This window comes from Columba livia, chromosome 7 (assembly GCF_036013475.1).
Source record: "Columba livia isolate bColLiv1 breed racing homer chromosome 7, bColLiv1.pat.W.v2, whole genome shotgun sequence".
Lineage (NCBI taxonomy): Eukaryota > Metazoa > Chordata > Aves > Columbiformes > Columbidae > Columba > Columba livia.
The window spans coordinates 24,752,873-24,776,521 of record NC_088608.1 but is presented as its reverse complement, the minus strand read 5'-3'; the positions used below and the strand labels follow the sequence as shown (position 1 = coordinate 24,776,521).

Here is a 23,649-nt window from a genome sequence, read left to right as displayed (position 1 = left end):
AGAAGTTCATATGGATACAACTACATAAACATGAAGTTTCAATAACAGTTTTCTCCTAGGCAAGCATCTTATTCAGAAGAATAAGCAGCAGTCCTAATAGCACAGGAACAGTCATTGTTCACTAATTGATTGGAGATTGCAAAACTTCCCACTGTGCGTTTTCAGAAGATTAAATGAGATACAGGAAGTGAATAGTCCTTGTGATGATTTCTTGCACAAGGGCAAATCTTGCCTCCTGAATTTAGGCTCTGATAGCCAACTGTAGTTCATGGTGCTAGAACTGCCTGTCTTTTGTGTAATATATTCAGGGATGAGAGAGTTTTTGTACCCTGTGACCGTTATTAATCTGGTTTATTGTTAGTTCACCGTTTCACTGGAAACATCAGGTAACATGAGGTAATGTAGGGATATAGGTGAAGGTTAGGAGGAGATTGTGCACATCAAAATAAGATTTGCTCTCAGAGGTTTTCAATAGTAAATACCTGAACAATTCTATTGATAATGTTTATTACACAGCTCCAAAATTGGTCAGACTTGGTGAAAAGCTAGTTTAATGATGATACAGTAAAATGCCTTGCTTTCTAAAAGGTTTGTGGAGCCATTTAGGGGAAAAGTGTCTCCAGGAGTCCCATGGCTTTAAAGAAGCAATGGTTAATGTGACTTAGGAAAGTGGTTGAAAATCTGTGGGATGAGTTTACACTGGTCACAAAGAAATTAATTTGTTGTCTAAACATGTCCACATATTTTCTGCTCTCTTAATACGTAGTGAATTTTATGGCAAACAGCCACAGAAAAAAGAGCTGTGTTCTTTTGTCTTTAAGTTTATGAGGTTTGTCTATCCACATTCAGAGTGACATGTAGAAGGAAAGGAAAATTAGTGCAAAAGCTGTTCTCATTTCATCATAAGCTGATCCCATGTCCAACTGATCATGCATTGATTTAATATATTTTTTCAGGTTTTTTTCTGTGTTGCTGTGAGATGGCAGATATTCCAAAGCAAAAAATATCAAATGCAAGATCACGTTAATTTTACTTAGGACACATAAAATGTGTAGGTCATAAAGAAAGGTCAAATTTCTCCTCATTTTTCTCATCTCTTCTGTTCCTTATAACTAAAGTAACCTCTGGTTATTTGCTATTGTCAACAAGATAAGTTTTAGGATATTTTGTGTTCTGTCTGAAGTCACTCTTTATTTGATTTCTAATCTCATATTGTCTCAAGACCACAGTGCACAGCCTATGCCAACCGCCATAGTGTTGCTTATGAAAGGGAATGCTGCAGCTGCAACCATTAAAAATACATGTAATATTAACTGACCTTTCTTAAACAGGTTCAAAGAGAAACTCTGGCTTCAAGCAGTGTATCTTGAACTTGAGAAGCCACAAGAGTTTACCTTCAATTTGGGACATGATCTTGTTTTTCCCCTGCCTGATGCAGAGGATCAGAAGATGGACTGAACTGCAAGATGCCTGGTTCATGAGGGTGCTCTTGTTGTTTGCTGTGTCCATTAGCAGATATTGGCCATGGATGAGGAGAAGACAAATCATTGAGTGCTATTCAATATGCATATAGGTTAAAATTTGTATTTGGTTTCTTAACAAATTGTTAATAAAATTCTACTGTGCACAGCATTTATTGGACTGTGATTTCTAATTTCTTGCAGTTTTGTTCTGGTTTGATGGATAAATCTGACAGAAGATGACAATGGAAAAAAGAGCCATTAGCCTTTAAAATTACAGATCTCCTTGGTGATTCATCAGTACCCACTGTTTTATTCTTCTACAAATTCCATCAATGCCATCAATTCCATCAATAGTTTTTCCTGCAAGCTTATGTAGAAAATTCAGGCACAAATGGATTAAGACTTAAAAGAAATGAGTTTATAACCACAGAATTCTTCTGTTTATTAAATACAGTGTTCAATTCCTTATTTCTAACAGCTGTGAGACATTTTGAGGAGACTGGACATCAAAAGGAGTGGTTACTAATAATAGCAAACCTTGTCTAATGTATGCTTAGTTCCAAGAACATCTTCAGGGAAGACAGTCTCTTTAAGGCAGAATAATGGAGAAGCCTTCCACTATATTGCTTCTGTTTCCAGGACTGGATTAGTGTGACAAAGTGTCCATTTCCAGTTGATGCAAAAGAAGAGGACTATGAAGTGATACCGATGCTAGTTTCAAAGCACACCCTTAGTTTAGCCAAAGACTTCCCAATTCCTCAAGAACCAGCACATCCATTCAGGGTATACAGAAAACCTGAACTGAAATGGAATCTTTTGGATTGTAGGGCAGTCATTAGCATGATGAAATTGTCTCTGTCTCTTGAACTCAGATTCTAGGTGTCTTTTTGCTTCGCTGCAAAGCTCCTTGCAGAGAAAGAGGAGTGTCATCCATCTGCAGCATTGAAAAAAGTAGTTCAGAAAGTGCCACATTTTGGATGACTGTTTGACTGGCACAATAACCAACAGAACATCTAGTTAGACTTGGGAATAACTGTTCTTCAGCTTGATCCTTTTGATTTAGATTTTTTGAAGTCCTACTTAGCAGATGATTAATACTACTCAGACTTCTGCTTAGTGTGCTCTGTGTGGCTTGGCCAATACCACAGGTACATGTGCAATGTGTAACTGCCTATTGTGCAGCATTTTGTCACCACAGTGATCTGCTTCTCACATACCAAAGACAGGGCTTTAAGCAGTGCATTGTTTTTTTGCTTCATCCAGGTAGATGTCATCTGTGCAAAACTGGGACTGAAATAACATATTTCAGAGTTGCTTAAATCATAATACCAAAATATTAAACATTTGTCTCCAACAAGATGCAGATTGGCTGGAAGAAACTTAAATTTATCTCCAAATTAAAGTACAGGCATAGAGAGGAAATGAGCTGAAAAAAAATATCATGTACATGTCTTCACCTGATCACATAAATCACTTGCTTGACATTATGGAAAAGTCAATGGCATCCTGCCCACAGAAGAGTCACAAGGCTGTGTATATCTGCACATAAATATAGTAGCTGAGGACTGGGGTTCCTGCTCTGCTTATTTACCAAATATCTCTCACATTTTTTTTCCAAAATGGAATTGAGACAGATATCAAACATTTTGTGGATCACATACAATTACCTTGCTGTCAACTAAGCCTCTCCTTTGCACATGTTACTTAAAGATTTCACAGAAAATATTGTGTTTCTAACTGCAGTCACATTCAGAGCACTGACAAAATACCTATCAGATGTCCACAACAATTTTAGAAAGCACTAAAATGTATATTCTTTTATCAGCTGGAATCCGTAAGTATGACATGTAAGATTTCCTATTTAAAAATTCATTCTGTAAAAATGGAAGTGTAGAATTCAGTGCCTGCTGATCTTGATTCCTCAGCAGATTTAAGACATAGAGTTCTTCTTGCTTTTCCTTTTGTTTGTTAGCCTTTAAGAGTAACTTGAACTTTAATATTTGAGGTGGGCTTTTTTTCCCTTGATTCACAAAACACAGCTTTACTTAATCAAACAAACAAAACAAAAAACACACACACAAAAAACCCCAGCAAGTGTTAATGCTTTTCTAAATAATCCATGAGGCAAAACAGAAATCTGTGTATTTGTTCTTACCTTTGGTTTCTTACAAAACAGTAGAAACTGGTGTTTATAAACAGATAAACAAAAAACCCCACAACCTTCTTTTGCCAACAAAGAACACAGCTATTGTTCTCAGTGTTCCCGGCGAATGGATCTGTTATGAAACATGGTAAGTGTGTTTGTTTCTTTTCATTTTAAAAATCATAGATGCCTATGAATTTGTTAAAAGGTCTGTGAAATTTGTCAGGATATATGTGACTATTAAATTCTAAGGACTAGCTTGATGTTAGTTAAGATTTGTCCCCAGTGTTATGATTTTAATTATTGTTTTGTGGAAGGAAGTAGAATAGTTAGTAAATAAATTCTTTACTCAAGGTCTCAGGTTTTGCTAGTAGGGCCCTGCTTTCTAAGCTGAGGTGTCAAGTCAGTAATGTTTTTATTCTTCCTTTTTTCCACATATGTAAAAGTGGTGATGATATAGAAAGAAATGATATGTAGGGAAAACTTGGGAAAAGTGATGTCTATAAATCTACTCCTTAGCTATTTCCAAGGAGATTATATGAGTGACAACTATTAACATGAAGTTAGTGAATATGGGCACTGATAACTATTTCATACCCGTTCAAATATAGTCACAGGTCCCATTAAGTTGTTAACATGTGAAATACCTAAAGTAGTTTCTAAAATTGCTTAGTGCCTTAGTCATCTTTTCTGCTTTGTGAGCAACTAACTGTGCCTTCTTCAGTAACAAATAAAACTTGCTGCAAGCAAGTTTTAGTTTGTGTTGAAAAAGATTAATATGTCTTGCATAATCAGTTACAATAACTCCGATAAGAGAAGTTTGCACTTGAAAATGCTGCAGCTATTTAGAAGCCAGTTGCAGCATACGAATATGGATGTTCTTGTGAATATAATGCATTTTATAGCCTTTATTTGAGATTCTAAAGGTGTCATTGCAAAGTATTATGTATAGTATTTGTAGGGGAAGCAAAATTCATGAAGGTGTTGGAAATATGTTTTGATGTCAAGTCAGGATTCAATGGATTAATAGTTAAAAGAATAATTCTTTAGTTATTTCTAAGTTTAAAGAAAATTTAGGTAGGAGGAGGGAAGGCATATTTTTTGTTAAAAACTAAACATTAGAAAACTGGAAATTCAGCAAGGATGTAACATCTAAATACATTTCAGGTTGTGTTTTGTGAGTTCTACAAGGATTCAGGACAGCATCTTACCAGTGGGAAATTTTATTTGAAGAGACCAAATTATTTATTTCATTACTCCCTTGGTTCTGCATATTTTGTTGGTGGGCAGAGTGAAATTAAAATAATATATGAAAGGAGATCTCACAGACAACATATAGGAAAGAACATGACAAAGAATTGAGCGAGGGCAAATGGAAGTAGAGAAGGAAACAGTAAAGATATTGATTATTTTTGTGCAGTGTGCAAATTAGCATGTGTAGATGGATTAAGGGACCAGCAGGGTTTATGCTGCATTGGCTGTGCAGCTACAGCACATGGTACACTGCCACTGTTTAACAAATAAGGAAGAAAAGGGAAGATTGCAATTTAAAAAACCAAAACAAAACCAAACAACTAATTAGGAAATTCCACATATTGAAAACTTGACTAAGTGGCAGTCTGAAGCTTACAGTGTTCCAAAAAGAATTAATTTGTCTTTAAGTTTTGATCAGAGTTTTCAGCTTTCAAGGCACCTTTGTGTGGGCCCACTAAAGTAATTGGTCCCATTGCGCAGCTCTACTCATCAAGTCAATAGGATTATTAGAATTAATCAAAGTGAATCACATACCAAGAGGTTGCTGGCACCTGTACCACAGTGCTTCATTGTGGTGCAGACTGTCTGCTATTTCTTAACTTTATTGTTGGCCTACAATGCAATATGCATACTGCAGTAACATTGGCAATATGTAGTTTATACTTTAAACAGCAGCAGACTGACACAAATGCTGAAATTCTCATAACAATCCCCAATGTGTATGTCTCTCTGAAAAAAAAAAAATTCTTTGTCATTATCTGGATCTGACTTTTGTTTGATCTTGGAACAAAGAAACAATGTCATTTTTACCAGCCGCGTCTTTGCTACACAATAACAAGACCAAAGTCATCCTTCTGCTTTTTATTGTTGATATGCTGTGTGACACTAAACATGTAGAAGTCACACTGGGCTGACAGTCATTCTGTTAACAGAAGGCATGTGATCTAAATAATCTGTATTTCCTTGAGAGTATGAGAGATATTTCACAATTCAATTTCATTTCCGAATTCACCAGTAAAAGTAAAAAGTTGAGAAGGTACAAATTTCTATTAGAATGGAAAGAGGTTTAATAGTGATCAAACGCAAATTAAAAACTTCTGAAAAAAAAAAAAAAGGAAGGAACTTATTTTAAAAATAAAACATATTTGAGTTATGTATTTGAATACAGCAAAATCTTTTTCCTGGCAACTTTCTGTTATTGTCATCAATTGTTGTTGACTTGATTGAAATAGAAAATTTTAACTTCTGGCTAGAACTTCAAAAGTCCCAGTTTACACATTTCTGTCATTTAGAAGTTATCACATGTTCATAAACTTTTCCATTGTTTAATTGACATCACCATTAGCTGACTGTGTTTAAGTTCACAGATACTAGCTTGTGTTCTTTCTCCAAGTTTGATTTTCCACTGAACATTTATATGTTCAAATACAGACAAAAGTGGCCACCTGGCAACTTAGCAAGCGGCTATTTAGAATTGAAAATTAGATATCGTTTACATAGACTTCTTTGGACATTTTGTGTCTTTTAATAGAAGCTAATTTGTCCTCCCCACTAGTGCACAGAGTTGCATTTGTTATCATACTAAGTCTTATATAGAGAGATGAGGCTCCCTGATATCCATTTGCAACAAAATGTTCTAAATGAGCCATAGTACTCTGACTTTCAACCCCTGTGAGAGTCCAGGTAGTGCCAGTATAGAGACTATTCCTCCCGTTTCTGTTGCTGCTGTTACAGTTTCATGCCAAGAGTAGCTGTAAATTTGCCACCTTATGAGATGGATAAAATAAAGGGCAGATCAAATTCCTGAAGTTATTTTATGAGATCACAGTGATATGTACTTTCTTGTTTCTTTCAGATCTGCAAGCTCTAGTATGAGACCCCCTTGCAGGAATCATAGTGGTGGTATTCTCTCTCCTTGCCGTTTTCTGGAGCTCGCACTGGAGGTTTCCTTCAGGTTGTTTCCGAACACTAGTGCAGCTGATAGTACAAAACTTCAGCTTGTGTTTACTTCTCTAGGTATCCTCTGGAAGATCCTTTTCATTGTGGATCTTGGTAAGAGCAGACTGAAGCACACAATTTACCAAAAGAGCTAAGCATGTGCTTGCCTCCAAGCATGTACGTAGGCTTATGAGCCAGTTATGTGCCTAAAGGGTTTGTTGGGTATGTTTTATATATATTCTGCTTCATATGGAAATAAAAGGATTTTTGAATATGAAGGCAACAATGGAAACAGGCAGACGTGGTCTTCTGGCAAAACACCTCCTATTCCTGCTATAGACAAGAGTGTTCTTCTAACTCTGACCTATGCTTTGGAGGCAACCAATCTAATGGTACAATTAGCTGCACAGACTGACAAAGCTGGGTCAGTGGAAGTTCACAAACTAATACCCTGTTCCATAGATGATTAACTCTGTGGTCTGCGCAAGGCCTCCACAAGTCTAGAAAAAACGCTGTGACATTTAAAACCTGCTTTATTAGAAATTACAGTACTGTTAATTTACTCTTACAGAATTTTTATTTTTGCTTTTTGTGTGCTGTTGTTGGTTAAGCTTAACTGTGTGGAACATCCAACAAAAAAATAATGAAGGAAATGAGCAAACAAACAAACCCAGAGTGCCAAATTTTTGTATTACCCAATACAATTTTAGAATTCAAAGTTATGGAAAAAATAATTCAAACAGTGTATTCTAATAGTGTGCAGCCACATGTCTGAGCTCAGCTTACTTATTTAGCCTGGTGACTGACAGATGCATTTGGTAGCTTCTTGCATGTTTTATAATGAAAGAAAGTAATGCTGAATCTCACTGACATGACTACTTCTGAGTTGTCTGTATCCTGTGCTAAAAAACTTCTTTATTGCTTTCTCCATCTTGTGCTTATGACTTAGGAAATTTGCAAGGGCTTGTAAACTGCACATTATAAAAGAAATTTAATTATAAATCAAAATCTTTGGAACTGGTGATGTTTCCTTAGTGAATCCCTTTTGTGCTTCCAAAATTAGCATTGTCAATCAAACCAACAGGTGGTGTATGGTTACACTGAGTAGATCCCCTCTCACAAGATACTTTCTTTTAGGACACCAATCAGAACTGGCTCTGACATGATGAGGCAGACCTGTCAGCAGAGCTGGGGTATATAAAGCAAAACAACTATGTTAGCACTTCTGAGCAGTCGTGCATTCCCCGCCTCGCCTCGGGTGTAGGGATTGCAAAAAAACAAAACTACACTGTCAAGACTGTGTAGTTTTGTTTTTATGATTAGAGGCTCTACAATTCTCATGCTGGGATTGTCTAAAAAAAATCTTACTCTGGATAAGGACGTCGTTCAAGAAGATTTCGTTGGGCTTAGCCCACTCTGACAGGCACTTTGAGAAATCAGGTTAGTAGCATGTTTCTGCTAGTGTAATGACTATTTTCTCAGTCATGAATAATCCTGATATGATCTATTATTCATAAATTTGCTCATAGGGGGTATGAGTTTGAGTATAGACATGGAGCACTTAAATTCTCTGGCAAGATTATGTCTTAAGTTCATGGGAGTAAATTTTGATAACACTCAGCAAAAAAGTTTTTCCAGTATATTTATTGTTAAAGACTATATAAATTAAGATTTTTAAAAGTCCTTGGAAACGTCTGCTTAACTTAAAAACTCCTTTCTGTTGGAGTGTTCAAGGTTATGCTTGCTACTGAGAGATAAACTGAGAAGCTCCAAGAATAGCTCTGATAAAATGCACATGGTATCAGCTAAGCGCTGATGACTTTTTAAGGGAATCAACTGCTAAGGTATCAATTACATGGCAGCTCTGGAACACTTGTCAGCTGTCATTCATGGCTGGGAAGGTTATTTCTGGAACATGACATTTCAGATGCATACTTTCAATTCTAATTATACAAAAAGCCTTATAAGATCAGGTCTTCATTACCAAAATTTGCCTAGACAATGAAATATATAGACTTTGTGTGAACTCAATGACAATTCTACTTAATTAAATGATTTCCAATCTATTCCAGAGTCAGGAAATTACATATATATCTATGTCTATATCTAAGCTTTCATAATGTTTAATTATATTGCAATATAACTTCCATATATTTTAGCTGAGCTTCAAAACATAGTTACAACCGAAGTAGATCTTAGTGAATTACATATGACAGATATTTGTCTTCATGTTCCTTTCAGAAAACTGTGTTATGTTGTGATGAAATGCTGGTCATTTCTAATTTGAACTCTTTTTCCCCCACCTTCAAAGCAGAAAAAGCTTTGATAAAAGGCTGTTCCTCTGTCAAACTGGAACAAGTGTCCGGATAATCAGTAAAGGCAATAAAAAGCAGCTCAAAATCCCAAAACAACATCCGGGTCTGCCCTTATGCACTTATTGTATGTAGGCATCGGACACTGACTTCAATGAAGGAACTCATGTAATAAAGAAATTTTACTCCTTTGAAAGGCAGCATAAATTTGGCTCATAGTGAAAGAAATTTCACTTTCTTACTAATTCTTAAGTCTGGGACTGACACAAAATCAGGCACAAAAGCCAAAGTAAACAACAGTAAATGTGTGAGATTAGCTTGAAAAGATTATGGGTTTAACCCTTGTTTAGTAAGACATGATAAGCTCTCAGGGGAGTTTCTTAATGAGAAAAATTGTAACTTTAACAGATGTGTGGTATTATTAAGAAGATAGTAGCTACATTTTGAAAACCTGCACAATTCATCATCAGTAAATAAATATGTTCATGTAAATATTTTACATTCGCAATACAGCAGCTTTTCTAGTGGCAATGTGCTATTTCAAAGTAGGATCTTGTGGCATAGGAAGAGAAAGTGAACTATTTTTCTTCCAGATTTCACATGGATCTGCAGTTGTTCAAACCATCAGTGTCAGTGGCTACCTTATATCCTAGCTCACATTTCAAATGTGGCTGTCTTCCCATATTCAAAATTCCACTGAGATACTCTCTAAGAAAGAGTAGAATTTTATCTGCATCTTTAATGCCAATATGCTTCTGTGTAAAATGAAATTATTTGCTACTTACAGACTGCTTTTAAAAGAAAGCCTCCTGGCACTCTTTCAAAGCCAAATAGATTGCAGACCTTCACATATTTGACAGTTTCTACTTAGTGACCTAGTTGTCTTCCCATTAGAGAATGGAAATACTTTGCACTAACAAAATACTTTTAAATTAAAAAAAAAATACATGGAGATTTTTTTTTATCTTTAGATAAAGGAGATTAATGGACAAATAGAGGTTAGATGACCTGCACAAGGTCATGCAATGAGTCAAGCAGAACTTTTTCTCCTGCTGCATACTTGTAATGCCAGATCACAGCTTCACTAAATATAACAGTTCCACATCCATCTAAGCCACGTGTGCCCTAAGAGTAATTTGCTATACAACTTTGTTAAAATGTACAGTCTTCATGTTTCACCAGCTCAATATGATCTAAAACTGAGAAAAGTAAATCGTTATTAAAATAATTACAAATATTCCTAAAATCTAGAAAGAATTATGTGCATAAAATAACAAATTCACCATTGATTTCTAATTATGTTTTTTCTTGCTTTCAGAGTGCCTGTAAAGATGACGACAAAAGCACCAACATTTACACAGCCATTACAAAGTGTTGTGGCACTGGAGGGTAGTGCCGCAACCTTTGAGGCTCATATTAGTGGTAAGGTTTTGATTCATTCTTGTAAGATTGATTATTTTTTAATATTATTTTAGTAATGTTTGCTAAGACAAATGATAACACTTTTCTTGGATCATAATCTGATCTAAATGGTTAAAGATCAGTGCTGAAATGTGAACATATATCCACATCACACAGTACTGATCAGCGCTATGAGGTGCTGTCAGATACCCACAAACATTCTGCATAAATTACAAGATTGCTCAGGCAATAACAAATTATTCTGCCAGTAAGACTGGTGTCTAATTCTCATGTATGTTAAATTAATCAAAACTGGGGGGAAATAGTATTCAAACTATTTACATAAAAATACTTACTGTGCTAATAAGGGAAATTCATAAGGGTGGAGAGAGTAATCTTGTTTGGATGATGATCAGACAGAATTAGGAGTCAAGGTGCAAAAGGCAAAGCATATACTAGTTCTTTATTGACCTAGTGCTAAGCCTTACTCTGGCTAATCTGTATTTCTACCTTCTGTGCTCTTGAGTTTACTAAACTTCAGAATTCTGGCGGGGGGCTTAAAAGCATGAAATCCAGGTCTATGTGACCACTGAAGAGGGTAGAAAACCCTAGTTGCTAGGTAGTATATGTGTATCATGATCGTGATGGTAGCACATGGCTGGATTAATATAATTTGTTGATGTAATTTAAAGATGCCACATGATTTCAAAGGACACTTCATTTTGCCAGTTCACACACTATTAAAACACCCTTTCTTGTGCAAAACCCCATGCAAACCCCCGAAATAACTTTACCAGATAACCAACACCCTGTTCCAAGAGTGCCTCTGATCTCAGCAGTGACTAAGGAGAAATGGCATGTGCTCCTGCTGATGGAATTATATTGTCTTACAGGCATTAGCAATGTGATGACCTACATACCATAAAACACTACCCAGATGCTCTGTGACAGGTGCAAACATATGATCTGTCCAACTATAAAGATCTCTGACATCTATGGTCCACTGTGGTTAATCCCTTGGTCCCTTTGGTTAACACTGATTCACCCAAGGTTCAAATGGGGTGTTTGAACATGTCCTGTAGTCTATATCCATTATATTTTTTCATGCCTTATTCTGTTATTTGGCCCTCTACTCCTCAGTTAATTGCCTTGACCTTCTCTTGTTGTCTGCACACTGTAAATTTTCTATGAAAAGTTTCTTTCCAACAATGATTACAACTCCTAGTATTATTACAAATATATAAATATATCATTAGAACAAGTTAGGATGATAATGTTATGGCTCAATGTAGTGATTTTGGCTATTTTCATTTGTGTGATATCCTGGAGTACTTGGGAGGGGAATTTCTTACTAAGAGGAGATGCAGCAATTTTTCTAATAGCTTATATTTGTATTTTTGTCCCAAATATCATAGAAAGCAATCTCCTGTTAGCTTTTATTCACATTGTGGTATTCTGGAATATCTTTCTTGCCTCAACAGCACCCACCAATATCGACAGATATGACAGTGACTTGGTATTTAATTTTTCTAGTGCATAAAAAATATGGAAGTTTTATTTCTTGAACTAATTACATAGATAATGGACTACGAAGTTTTGTTCTGCTACACTGTCTCCCCTTCCTGTCTCTTGTGAATTATTGTGAATGTGAAATTCAGATTTTCTGTTCATCTCTGATAACACTGCCCTTTTATATACAAGTATTAAGAGAGCTACAATTCCAATGTGAAGAGACAGGTTAATCTAAAAGTACCAAAAAGAGCTTAGCAACCACCTGAGATGCAATTTTGCAGTCCATAAACTAGAACAAATGAACTGTACTGTTGTATCAGAATGTGAATTAAGTGTAACTTTACAAGGGTCTGATATCAGACAAAAATCCCTAGTACCTCCCCTTGCGCTCAGAAAGCGCAGAACACACAGACCCCGTGATTGCAAGTAGTAAGTGCCAGAGCAGCCAGGACATTGTCATGGGGGAGCCCCACTGGGTGAGCATTGACTGAGGGGACATGAGATAGCACGTCACTGTCAGGAAAGTCGACTGTGCTGCTGGCATTAGAACTGTGCCCATCCTCATGTCTCCATAGCACCGATCAAGTGTTGAGCTTGTTCACTGATGTTCGAGAATCTGAATTTCTTTTATTATGAATTTGTGCTCAGATATTCAAAATGGCTTCTAACTTTGGATCCCTTGAACATACCAGTTTGAGACATCAAAATAGACTCAGTTTTTAAAAACGTAGGCTTTGTTCAACCTATCACACAAAATGCTGTTTGCTAATCATCCTATGATGCTACAACAAGAAAATAAGGTATTTTGGCAGTCTTTCAAGAAATTCACTATTGACAGCAAGATTTTTGGTAGCTTAGCTTAAAACATTTTGGAACTCATTTTACGAACGTTGAAGACACATAGCTCTGAATTAAAGTAGGATCTTCTGGATAGCCTATGTTTATGGTGATAATGCCCAAGTTGTCGTATACCAGTAGTACAAAACTGAATTATATCAGCCCCATCAGGGCTGGTTGATAACTTCCATCTGTGAAATTAAACAATACTTAAATGTACTTTTACCATTTTGATTTTTAATCTCTAAAACTGGTTACATTCTCTGTGAGTGTGTTTCTGTTTTACATATATCTAAAAATCAGTTTTTCAACTATGAGCAAAATTTAAAGCTTCCCTAACCAAGTCTGGTGTTGCTGCAGACAACCAGTAAAAGCTTCAATCTGCATATCTCAATTCCTCTCTCATTTTAGTTTCACACAGTCATATTCCTGGCACATTAAACCCCCAAATAATTAAATGAGTTTGTAGGATGAATACTCTACAAAGGAAGCAGAATTCTGTGGTCCTGGGGTTTTCCAAACCACAAGGAGTGGAACTGGGAAGATGAGAGCAGCTCTAGTAAGCGCAGGCTCAGATATCATTCCTGAGCCCCTGTGCAGTGCAACTGGTGATTTGGCTTGAGTGGAGAAATACATGAAGCAAATTTGCAGGGATTTTCATTTTGGAGAAATGGTATTCTAGGACTACAAAAAAGTCTTTGAGCTGAACCTGTCTCCTTAAATTAGCTGTTCTCCTTATGTGGTTTATTTAAATATTTTACCTGTTCATCAAACGGATTTGAGTCGTTCAATTAAGTTGGTTGAGAAGAGAAGAGAAATTCCATTGGGAATCTAAAATCACCATTTAAAGATAAAAAAACAGTTGTAGATACAGGTGCAACTCTTCTGCCCATGATCCTGAACAACAGAAGATCAGCTGATTCCAGCTGGCTGCTTTCCACCAACCTCAAACTGAATTCACTTCAGAAACAAACAAACAACACCCAAAGCACTTTAATAGCACTTAATATTAATGCCTACAACAGTCACAATCACTTTTTCTGTCAGTTCATTTTCTAAAATAATTCAGTGTTAGGACAACTACTTAACTTGGTTGGAAGCTTTGATTTTTAATTTGTCTCCATACTATTAGACTGCATAATTTCATTAGTTATACTACCAAAATACCAGCAATAAATAAAGAAAAAAATACCTCACATGCATCAATTTACCCCCTTTATAATTTTGATGAACTTTTATTGCTTGACACGATTGCCAAACACTACAGTCCACTCATTATTCAAGCAATTTCATAAATGCAGTAGCCTGTGTAGTTGTCCTATTGCTCCATGTATTTTAAAGATCTTTCTAAAAAGAAATTCTTTACCACTGTATTACTGGACATAGATCTGTGCCTATGCCATTGCACTCCACTATCACTGTTATGGTAATTTTTGATATCTGTAATTTCATAGCATCTAAATTTCCTTTTGTCTTACTTTTTCTTTAGGTTTCCCAGTTCCTGAGGTGAGCTGGTATCGGGATGGCCAGGTTCTTTCTGCTGCAACTCTGCCCGGTGTGCAGATCTCGTTTAGTGATGGCCGCGCTAAACTGGTGATCCCTGCCGTGACAGAAGCAAACAGTGGAAGATACACCGTACAAGCCACCAATGGATCTGGGCAAGCAACTAGTACTGCTGAGCTACTTGTCACAGGTACCAAGCAGCTAAAGAAGCATCTCTCTCTGCTGGCAATGTGAGAGAGCAACAGCAGAAGTGTCACAGATAACAAAAAAAATTGGATTTTAAGTACATGAATAGCAAAGAAATAGCAAACCAAATTAATTTTCCTAAAGCAGTCTAGAATTCAGCATGTATTCTCACCAGTAATTTCTGACAGCATCTGTCACACCTTAACTGAATAAAGTTTAATCTTGATTTTATAAACTCTTAATCTCCATTACAAACTTCTGGCTTAGCCCTGTATACTTCTGCTCATGTGATCTGTCACACTCCTTACATTCAAACTACACATAAAAGAAAGGAGAAAGTTCTTCAGGATGAAGGCCTTAATGATATTTAATGATATAAATGATATTTAAAAGAATAATCCACGTAAAGGACCATACCCAACAGACTGAGCTTACTACCTATGGTTATAATCAATGTATCTCTAATTCTAGAAATATTTGTGATAATGGGCATAATCAGAAATACCAGAAATTTTAAACACATAAACAAAGTTAAAGGTGTTCGCATTTTCACAAATCAACTCTTAATATTTTGAATGTTTCTGAAGGTAGCATGCGAAGAAGAAACAGACCTTGTGCACTTCTAGTAATGAAAATATCTAGCCCTCAGAATTCTTTTAAAGACATTATTGTTTTTCTATGTATTTCTTCAATAAAACTGCAGCTGGAACAGCGCCACCAAACTTCTCACAACGACTACAGAGCATGACTGCAAGGCAGGGAAGTCAAGTCCGACTTGACGTGAGAGTGACTGGAATCCCTACACCTGTGGTGAAGTTCTATCGGGATGGAGTAGAAATCCAAAGTTCCCCCGATTTTCAAATTTTACAAGAAGGAGACCTTTACAGCTTAATAATTGCAGAAGCATACCCTGAAGACTCCGGTACCTATTCAGTAAATGCCACAAATAACGTAGGACGTGCAACTTCAACAGCCGAATTGCTAATTCAAGGTAACAGAGTTGAACTTACAAGCCATGAAAATAAGAGAGCATTCTTTGTTGTAATGGTACAATATGCACCATTTCATAAAAGTTATATCAATAAGTTCATTTATAACTTTTTTTTTTTCTCAAGGGTTATTAACTTGCTGTGTAAAAGCAATATCTTTGATGAAATTTGCCACAGATTTTTGACTGAGAATTTAAAAGGACCCTTTCTCCAGAATGGGTCTTTAATCTGAGGATCCAGGACACAGAAAAAAATGTGGGATACTTTCAGGTGTTCTCATTTTGTTGCGTACGTTTCTCAGAGTACTATTTGTGAAATGGCCTTGACAGAATAGATATATTAGACTGCACAACTGTATATGGTCTTGTAAATGAGCCTGGTAAGGATGAAGACAGTTCTTAGAGGAGAATTGTAGCAGTGAATCATGCTACCCAGAGCAGTCTTGCTTGGATTTCACCTCAGTTAGACTTCCAGACTGTATAGTCATTTGAGATCCAGGACTAATTCTGAAGAATCTACTTTTTTTTTTTTTTTTTTTTTTTTTTAGTGACACAGTAATGCAAAAATATTATTTTCAGTTATCTGTCTATAGATAGTGCAGGAAAAACAGATGGTTGCTTAACTCTTTGTTGTTTATATACATTTGTATATAATAGGAATTGACCATTTATTTATTTCTGCAACTGCTTATCGTTTCTTGCCATGTGCAATTCTCCTGACCATGTTTTCTCTTCCAAAAGCTGAGGAAGAAGCCGTTCCTGCTAAAAAGACAAAGACAATTGTTTCGACTGCTCAGATTTCACAAACAAGACAAGCCAGAATTGAAAAGGTATATTTTTCAAAAGCAAACCAGGTAAGGCTAAAACGTGGATGATTACTCCTACAGTATCTCAGACGTGTTTTCTTTATTTCATTGTAGAAGATTGAAGCCCACTTTGATGCCAGATCACTTACAAGTGTTGAAATGGTCATGGAAGGTGCCCAACAGCTCCCACACAAAGCACCTCCACGAATGCCTCCTATACCTTCAAAATCACCAACTCCACCGATAATTGCTGCAAAAGCACAAATGGCACGACAGCAATCACCGTCACCTGTTAGACAATCACCATCACCTGTAAGACATGTCAGAGCACCAACGCCCTCACCAGTAAGGTAAACTTATTATTCTTTCAAACAAGATTGCTTTTTGCATACTTTCATATATAGCAGTAATGCTGTAGAGCAAGAGCATAGTACAGATTTGAAGAATGGCTTAATATTGACTGAGCTTGTTCTGACCATAAACTATAATGTGCTGTATTTGCTACTGCTATAGAAGTGTGTGCCTCCTGTAAATTTTCTGTCCCATATGGAAAAAAATAATTTAGAGAATAAATCCTATTTGATTGCTCTACACATAGCTGAAGTAGCACTCAAAGCTTCCAAATTCATGAGGAAAGAGAATAAAAGAGTAGAGCAATTGGCCCTTGATTATTTTAGATGCACAGAGAAAAGAGCAATGGCACTGATGAGTGGCAAACAGAATGGAAAGATATGTAAAAAAAGGTGAACATGTTTTATGTGTATGCTGGTAATGACTGCAGAAACAATGTTTTGAAGGTAGGCAAGGTAAATGTGGTTATGGAAAAATGAAGTTTGTCTCTGCTGTGTAAAGGGTCTCAAGAGGGAAAGTGAGTGATTGGAAGTGCAGGGCTCGTGGTCTGGGGGACCACCGGAGGTCTATGCTGAGAGGCAGGTAAGGAGAAAACTGCATTGGAAGTCCTGCAGCTTCAGCATCCTGGAGCACCAGCGTCATGGAAGGAACATCTCCAAGCTGGGTACTCAAAAGAGCCCCATTTAAATCACCAGAGCTAGGTATGCTGGTGAATTTTGCCACATTGACAATAACTTGCAAGGACTGGAAAAATAGATGGATAGGAACTAGCAATAATGAACAAACTGCATAGATGAAAGAATAATTCAATAGTGCCATCTAGAGCGCATATGGAACTAGGAGTTAATACTCTACTGCTGGGCAAACCACTTCTAGACTTAAAACACATCAGAAAATAAATCTGAAAATTAATGATACTGCTGCCCCCTACTGCTGAAATTTGTTAATGCTATCTGAGAAATACAGCATTAAAAAATCGGCTCAAAGAAAATTTAGGTTAGAAAACCTGCTAAAGCAGTTTGGGATATGCTTTAGAACTACCTGCTAGGGCTGGGGTTGAATTTTTGGAATATTCAAATTTAGAAACTAGCACTTTCTAAGTGACTACCAATTATTGTGGCTGAGATTATAAAAGTATGGGAAAAACTGCAGGCCCTGATCAGAAGCTTGCCTGGACACTGAGCACACCTATGGACAACACATGGAAATGTGGTGCAGGAGCAGGTACAGTTCTGTTGTTGCTCGGTGGCTGCCACATGCTATTTTTACAAAGAACAGTTACACTAATCATTTTGTCCCTCTGCAGAGACCGGACTGCAATATAACATGTAACGGTCACAGCCTGGAAGCCTTTTGTACTTTTGCTACTAGGAGAGTTAAGATAGAGCAAATGGAACATAATGATGTATTTTTATATTTTAAGCATGTGCCTGAGTGAAACACCCTTCGGCATTTACCGTTATTTCTCTTTGGGAATCAAACTGAGCTATGGCCCTCAAGTTGCACCAGGGAAAGTTCAGCTCGAACATTAGGAAAAATTTATTCACAGAAAGGGTTGTCAGGCATTGGCACAGGCTGCCCAGGGAAGTGGTGGAGTCGACACCCCTGGAGGGGTTTAAAAGGCGTTTAGATGAGGTTCGCAGGGACATGGTTTAGGTTACGGTTGGACTGGATGATCCCGAGAGTCTCTTCCAAGCCAAACGATTCCACGATGCTGTGACAGACCCGCGCTCTGTCAGCCGCCGAGCGCAGCGACTCCGGGCGCGCTGGGTGCCCGTGCGCGGCGGCAGCTCTCCCGAGAGGCGCTGACGAGCCCCGGGCGCTGCCCGCCCAGCCGCCACCCCGCCTAAGAAGAACAGCGCGAGGCGCGGCAGCGCGGGAGGCGCTCCTGTTAGCGGCGTTGCGGCTCCGGCCGAGCGGGAGCCGGAGGTGCGCACAGCCCAGCAGCCCGCACCGTTCCGTGAGCTCCCGCCCCGCCTGAGCCCCCTCGCAGAGCGGTGGGCGCTGGTCTGAGAGCGAAGACTGCAGCTCCGGCGGGCGGATCTGCTGCGTCTGTCCCAGAGGTGGGCGATGCCTCCAGGCAGCGGGAGCTGCGCAAGGGGGAGGCTGCAAGGCGGAGCTTGGACTGCAGGAAACGGCCGAGACCTTTCTCTTTGGGCAGGGAGAGGTGCAGACCTTCCTGCAAAAGGTGTTCCAGGTGGAGGACCTCCTGCAGCCGGTGGCTGAGCTGCAGGAAGCCGTGAGAAGGCTGCATAACATCAGGGAGGCTGAGAACAAGTTAGTTGGTTCTGCAGTGGGCCCACAGCCAAACAGCCAAAAATTCCCCCAGTGGCACATGCAGAAGTGAGGAGGGCTAATAATGCACAACAATGGAAGCTTACAAGGGCAAGGACCAGCAGGAGAAAGAGGCTTCTCCCGGAGCCTGAAGTGCCCTTGCAGAACCACTTCACTGCTCTGCGGACTGAAGGGGAAAGGCCCGTCACATCAGGAGAGATGCTGGAGCTGAGTGAGGCAGCCCGATCTGCTCCCCGAGTAACAACCAGCACAACTAAGAAAAGGTGGTGGGTGATTGTAGTAAGTGACTGTCTTGTGGGAGGTGCAGAGGCACCATTTGCTGGCCTGACGTGCGCTCTAGGGAGGTGTGCTGCTTACTGGGGGCTCATATCAGGGAGGTCACCAAGAGACTACCAAGCCTTGTACAGTCCACTGACTCTTATCCAGTGCTGCTGTTTCATGTGGGTATCAGTGGGATGCATCCAGAGGGACCTTGGCAGGCTTGGGAGGTGAGCCTGTGCGAACCTCGTGAAGTTCAACAAGGCCATGTGCAAGGTCCTGCACATGGGTTGGGGTGATCCCAATCACAAATACAGGCCAGGTGGGGAATGTATTGAGAGCAGTCCTGAGGAGACTGATTTGGGGCTGTTTGTTGATGAGAAGCTCAATGTGACATGGCAACATTCACTTGCAGCCCAGAAAGCCAAGTGTCCTGGGCTACGTCAAAAAAAGTGTGACCAGCAGTTCCAAGGAGGTGATTTTCCCCTCTACTCTGCTTTCGTGAGACCCCACCTGCAGTACTGCACTCAGCTCCATGGCCCCCAATGTAAGAAGGACACAGATCTGTTAGAGAAAGTCCAGAGGAGGCCCAGGATGATGAGGGGGCTGGAGCACCTCTCCTATGAAGAAAAGCTGAGAGAGTTGGGGTTGATCAGCCTGGAGAGGCTCCGGGGAGACCTTATAGCAGTCTGCCACTACCTAAAGGGGGCCTAGAAGAAAGCCAGAGAGAGATTTATTTTTACAAGGATATGTAGTGACAGAACAAGAGGTAATGGCTTAAAACTGGAAGAGGGTAGATTTAGATTGGATATAAGGGAGAAATTCTTCCCCATGAGGGTGGTGAGGCACTGGAACAGGCTGGCCAGAGAAGTTGTGGATGCCCCACAGTGTGCAAGGCCAGATTGGATGGGGCTTTGTGCAACCTGGTCTAGTGGAAGGTGTCCCTGCCTATGGCAGAGAGGCTGGAACTAGATGATCTTTAAGGTTATTTCCGACCCAAACCTTTCTATGATTCTGTGTGTTACAGTTGTGACAAAGACACACATTAAGCATAATGTTAAAAACAGGTAAGTGCAATTTACAAGTAGAACACCTCAAAAGCTTTTTTGAAAATCAAACTACAGAGTACTGAAGATACCCTAAATGGGGAGTCAATTAAAGTTCAGACTGAAGTTATTTATATAGTTGTCATTGTATAACACTAATTACATATATATATATATATATATTTTTTTTTTTCCATTAGGTCTGTTTCTCCTGCTGGAAGAATCTCCACCTCCACCTCACCTATTAGACCAGTGAAATCTCCATCTCCAATTCGTAAAACACATATAGTGACAACAGCTGGGGCCGAAGTCCTTCCTCCTTGGAAGCAGGAGGAATATACTGCAACCGCTGAAGCCCATATGAAGGAAACAAAAGTGTCTACAAGTGCCACCCAAATAAGAACTGAAGAAAGATGGGAGGGGAGATACGGGGTCCAAGAACAAGTTACCATTAGTGGTGCTGCTGCTGGTGAGGCTGTGGCTGCTGATAGAGAGGTAAAGTCTATTTTTGGAAAGAGCGTTGGTTTTGCTCTATGTCTGGACTGACCACTGCTGAATAGATCTGCTAAATGGAATCTGAGAGGCTGTGTATGAAAATGTTTGTGTGTCTGCTCTTGAGAGATTTCTGCTGTCAGTATTTGAAAGCTTCTTTGCACCATGCTGTCTCTGTGCTTGTTTTGTGCTTCTTCTGAATGTATGCAAAACATGAAAAAAAATGTATTTTGATGTGACTAATATAGGTAAGAAGGGACAGTGAAAAAACAGCAGCTGTTGCTACAGTTGTTGCTGCTGTGGATCAAGCCATGGTGAGAGAACCAGCTCCCCGTGTTGTAGAGCAAACTGCTAAAAGGACAGCAACGACTGCAGTCCACGTTCCACCTGTTCAGGAGCAGGTAGAAATAGAACTCAGCCATTCTGTAATTTTCCCCTTTATCCCTTCATCCAACATGCAAAAAAAGCATGATTCACTGTGATAAATTAACAAGATATTACCCAGTGCACTACGAAAGCATGCATGCTCGTTTAGAGCATCTGGACTGTAAAAGAATGCTTGTGGATCACTTATTCGATTGCTTTCCATCATAGCAGGATTGAACTAGTTATTCTTAAACTGTTTTTAAGTTTAAGAATGCCTTCTATGAAAGTGATCCTTTATTTTCCCTTGTCATTTATTATCTAACATTATTCTTACACTAAGGTTTTCCTTTAATATCTGACTTATAATTTCCCCACTAGGAATAAAATAATTCTCCCTTACTATTTTTCCTTCACTTGCATTCCTCTCTTACTTTTCCTTTTCCCCTTCTTTTGATGACCAGTTTGTCAAAATGAATGTTAAGGCTTTGTTTTTTTCTTTATTGCTGTAAAAATCAGATGAGAAAGGAGGCAACGGTAGTAGTTACCAGTGATAAAGCCACAAAACAAACAGTAATATCGAGAACTAGAGAAGGAATTGTTACTTCACGAGAACAAAGGCACATCTCTCATGAAAAGGTGAATACAGGTGTTATCTATGATTGCCATACCCTACCTTGTTCAAAAATCTAATATCTCATCAAAAAGACAAGCCTACGAGCAAGAAAAATGACATACAGTAATATTATTTTTTCCTTTTATATTTGTTCACTCTTCTATTTTACATGGCTATCATTCTTCTATCTGTCCTTGCTGATGACTCTATTTCCTTTTTTATTTCTCTTCCATTATTAATGCCTAAGAATGTGATAGGTAAACTCGCAAAACATTAACTTAGAAAAAATCTATTTTTTATGTTGTGTGGTGATTTACTGGATAGTGTTCTCAATCTTTTAAAGAATTGACATGTAGGAACTACTTCTTAAATGTTCCGTTTTTTTAAATTCTGATTTTGTTTTTAAGCTTGCCATTTGTAGCCTGCTTTATTTGTTGGTGGCACAGTGGATCAGAAAAAGGAGGAAAAACTCATTCTGCTTTGAAATCAATTTTGAAAATACTGATGAGTGATCAGAATTCAGATTATTTTAGCATGTGTTTTATCAGGCAAATGTGATTTAATGGAAGACCAGCATCTGAAATGCATGAGGAAGAAAGTGTGACCTATCCTGAAAGTACTGAGAAAGAGAAATCCACCTGGGCAAAAAAATTACATGTTTATTTGCAGATTACATCTGAACTTCTTGGCAAAGTGAAAGTTACCTAAAACTTGTTTTTAATATCTTACACTTTCTGAAACTGATGACGCAGGACAGTTTTTCTCTGATCCAATTTCTTTTATTAGTGCTTTCAGTAGCAAAGCAAGCATTTGTGGAATGTTTTATTATTTTAATGCTAAATATATGTATGTTTTATAAAATGTCTGTTTGTGTTGTTATTGTTGCTTCCAGACCAGATTATTTTGAAATTCAGAGTTTGACATTTTCCTTTCTTTTGTTTGTATCCTCTTTTCCAAATGTATCAAAAATCACATACCTCGTTTTTTTAAACAATATGTAATTTAAACTTCTTTATTTGTAAACATCCAGATAAGAAAAGAACCAGAGAAAACTCCAGTACCCACAGTAATAATCGCCACAGACAAAGCCAAAGAACAGGAACGAATATCGAGAGCTAGAGAAGAAATATCTACTAGACGTGAGCAAGTGCACGTTGCTCATGAAACGGTAAATAAATGTTACAGATGTTTAGCTCATTATTATATACTAGTTGATTTATAAAACGTCATTCTTCATCAAGTGTGCTACATATCTTTGCTTCTCTATGAAGAGAAGATGACAAAATGAAAACTTTGTAAAGCAAGGTACTCCAGATATAAGCCAAACATTGCAGTCCAGTACTACTGACTTTGTGGCATCTCTGTCTACGGAGGAAGAGTGCTGCTGCCCTTCCTGCAGGTCCTTTGAGCATTGTGGCTTTTGTTGCCAGGGTACTCAGAATTTCATCTGATGCTTAATGACCTTTGCTTTTTGTCTAAAAGTAGATTTCTGAAGACAAATTGTAAAGATTATCTCTCATTATATGATATTAACATGTGGAGTTTGATTCAATTAAGTTCATGTTTGTGTGAGCACTGAATGCATCTGGTAGACCATATTGTGGAACCATTGTTTGTTGGAGTAAGCAATGAAATAGTTCCATCTACTGATTGGAGTAAACATTAAGCCAGTTATACTCATTTTTTATGCAAACAGTTTCTTCCAAACATAACAATGATATATCACAGTTAACTAGGAAGTAGGAAGATTCCTCTCTAATTCACACACAGATTAATGCAATATGTTAATGACTTTGAATGCCCTTTGTTCAGCTAGCATATAAGACAGGTTGATCTGTTCAAAGGAATTATTTAATTTCTCAGGTCTTTTTCTTTTACTGATATA

General features: G+C 38.2%; 2 protein-coding genes across 4 annotated transcripts in view; both read left to right on the top strand.

The window, feature by feature from the left end:
• CCDC141 (coiled-coil domain containing 141) overlaps positions 1 to 1,627 on the top strand; it is a 79,315-nt gene extending 77,688 nt beyond the window's left edge. For all 3 annotated transcript variants that reach the window (XM_065068863.1, XM_005504064.3, XM_065068864.1), the window contains one exon: positions 1,332 to 1,627. In XM_065068863.1, the coding sequence (XP_064924935.1) occupies positions 1,332 to 1,458 (127 nt within the window). In that variant the 3' untranslated portion in view covers positions 1,459 to 1,627. The remainder of the gene's footprint in view (positions 1 to 1,331) is intronic.
• Positions 1,628 to 8,011: 6,384 nt separating this feature from the next.
• The window catches only part of TTN (titin), a 242,931-nt gene continuing 227,293 nt past the window's right edge, over positions 8,012 to 23,649 (top strand). Inside the window, exons 1-10 of the mRNA XM_065069777.1 lie at positions 8,012 to 8,238; positions 10,429 to 10,532; positions 14,350 to 14,553; positions 15,253 to 15,540; positions 16,279 to 16,367; positions 16,458 to 16,693; positions 20,494 to 20,788; positions 21,034 to 21,186; positions 21,668 to 21,787; positions 22,795 to 22,932. Coding sequence (XP_064925849.1) covers positions 10,442 to 10,532; positions 14,350 to 14,553; positions 15,253 to 15,540; positions 16,279 to 16,367; positions 16,458 to 16,693; positions 20,494 to 20,788; positions 21,034 to 21,186; positions 21,668 to 21,787; positions 22,795 to 22,932 — 1,614 coding nt within the window. The 5' untranslated portion in view covers positions 8,012 to 8,238; positions 10,429 to 10,441. The remainder of the gene's footprint in view (positions 8,239 to 10,428; positions 10,533 to 14,349; positions 14,554 to 15,252; positions 15,541 to 16,278; positions 16,368 to 16,457; positions 16,694 to 20,493; positions 20,789 to 21,033; positions 21,187 to 21,667; positions 21,788 to 22,794; positions 22,933 to 23,649) is intronic.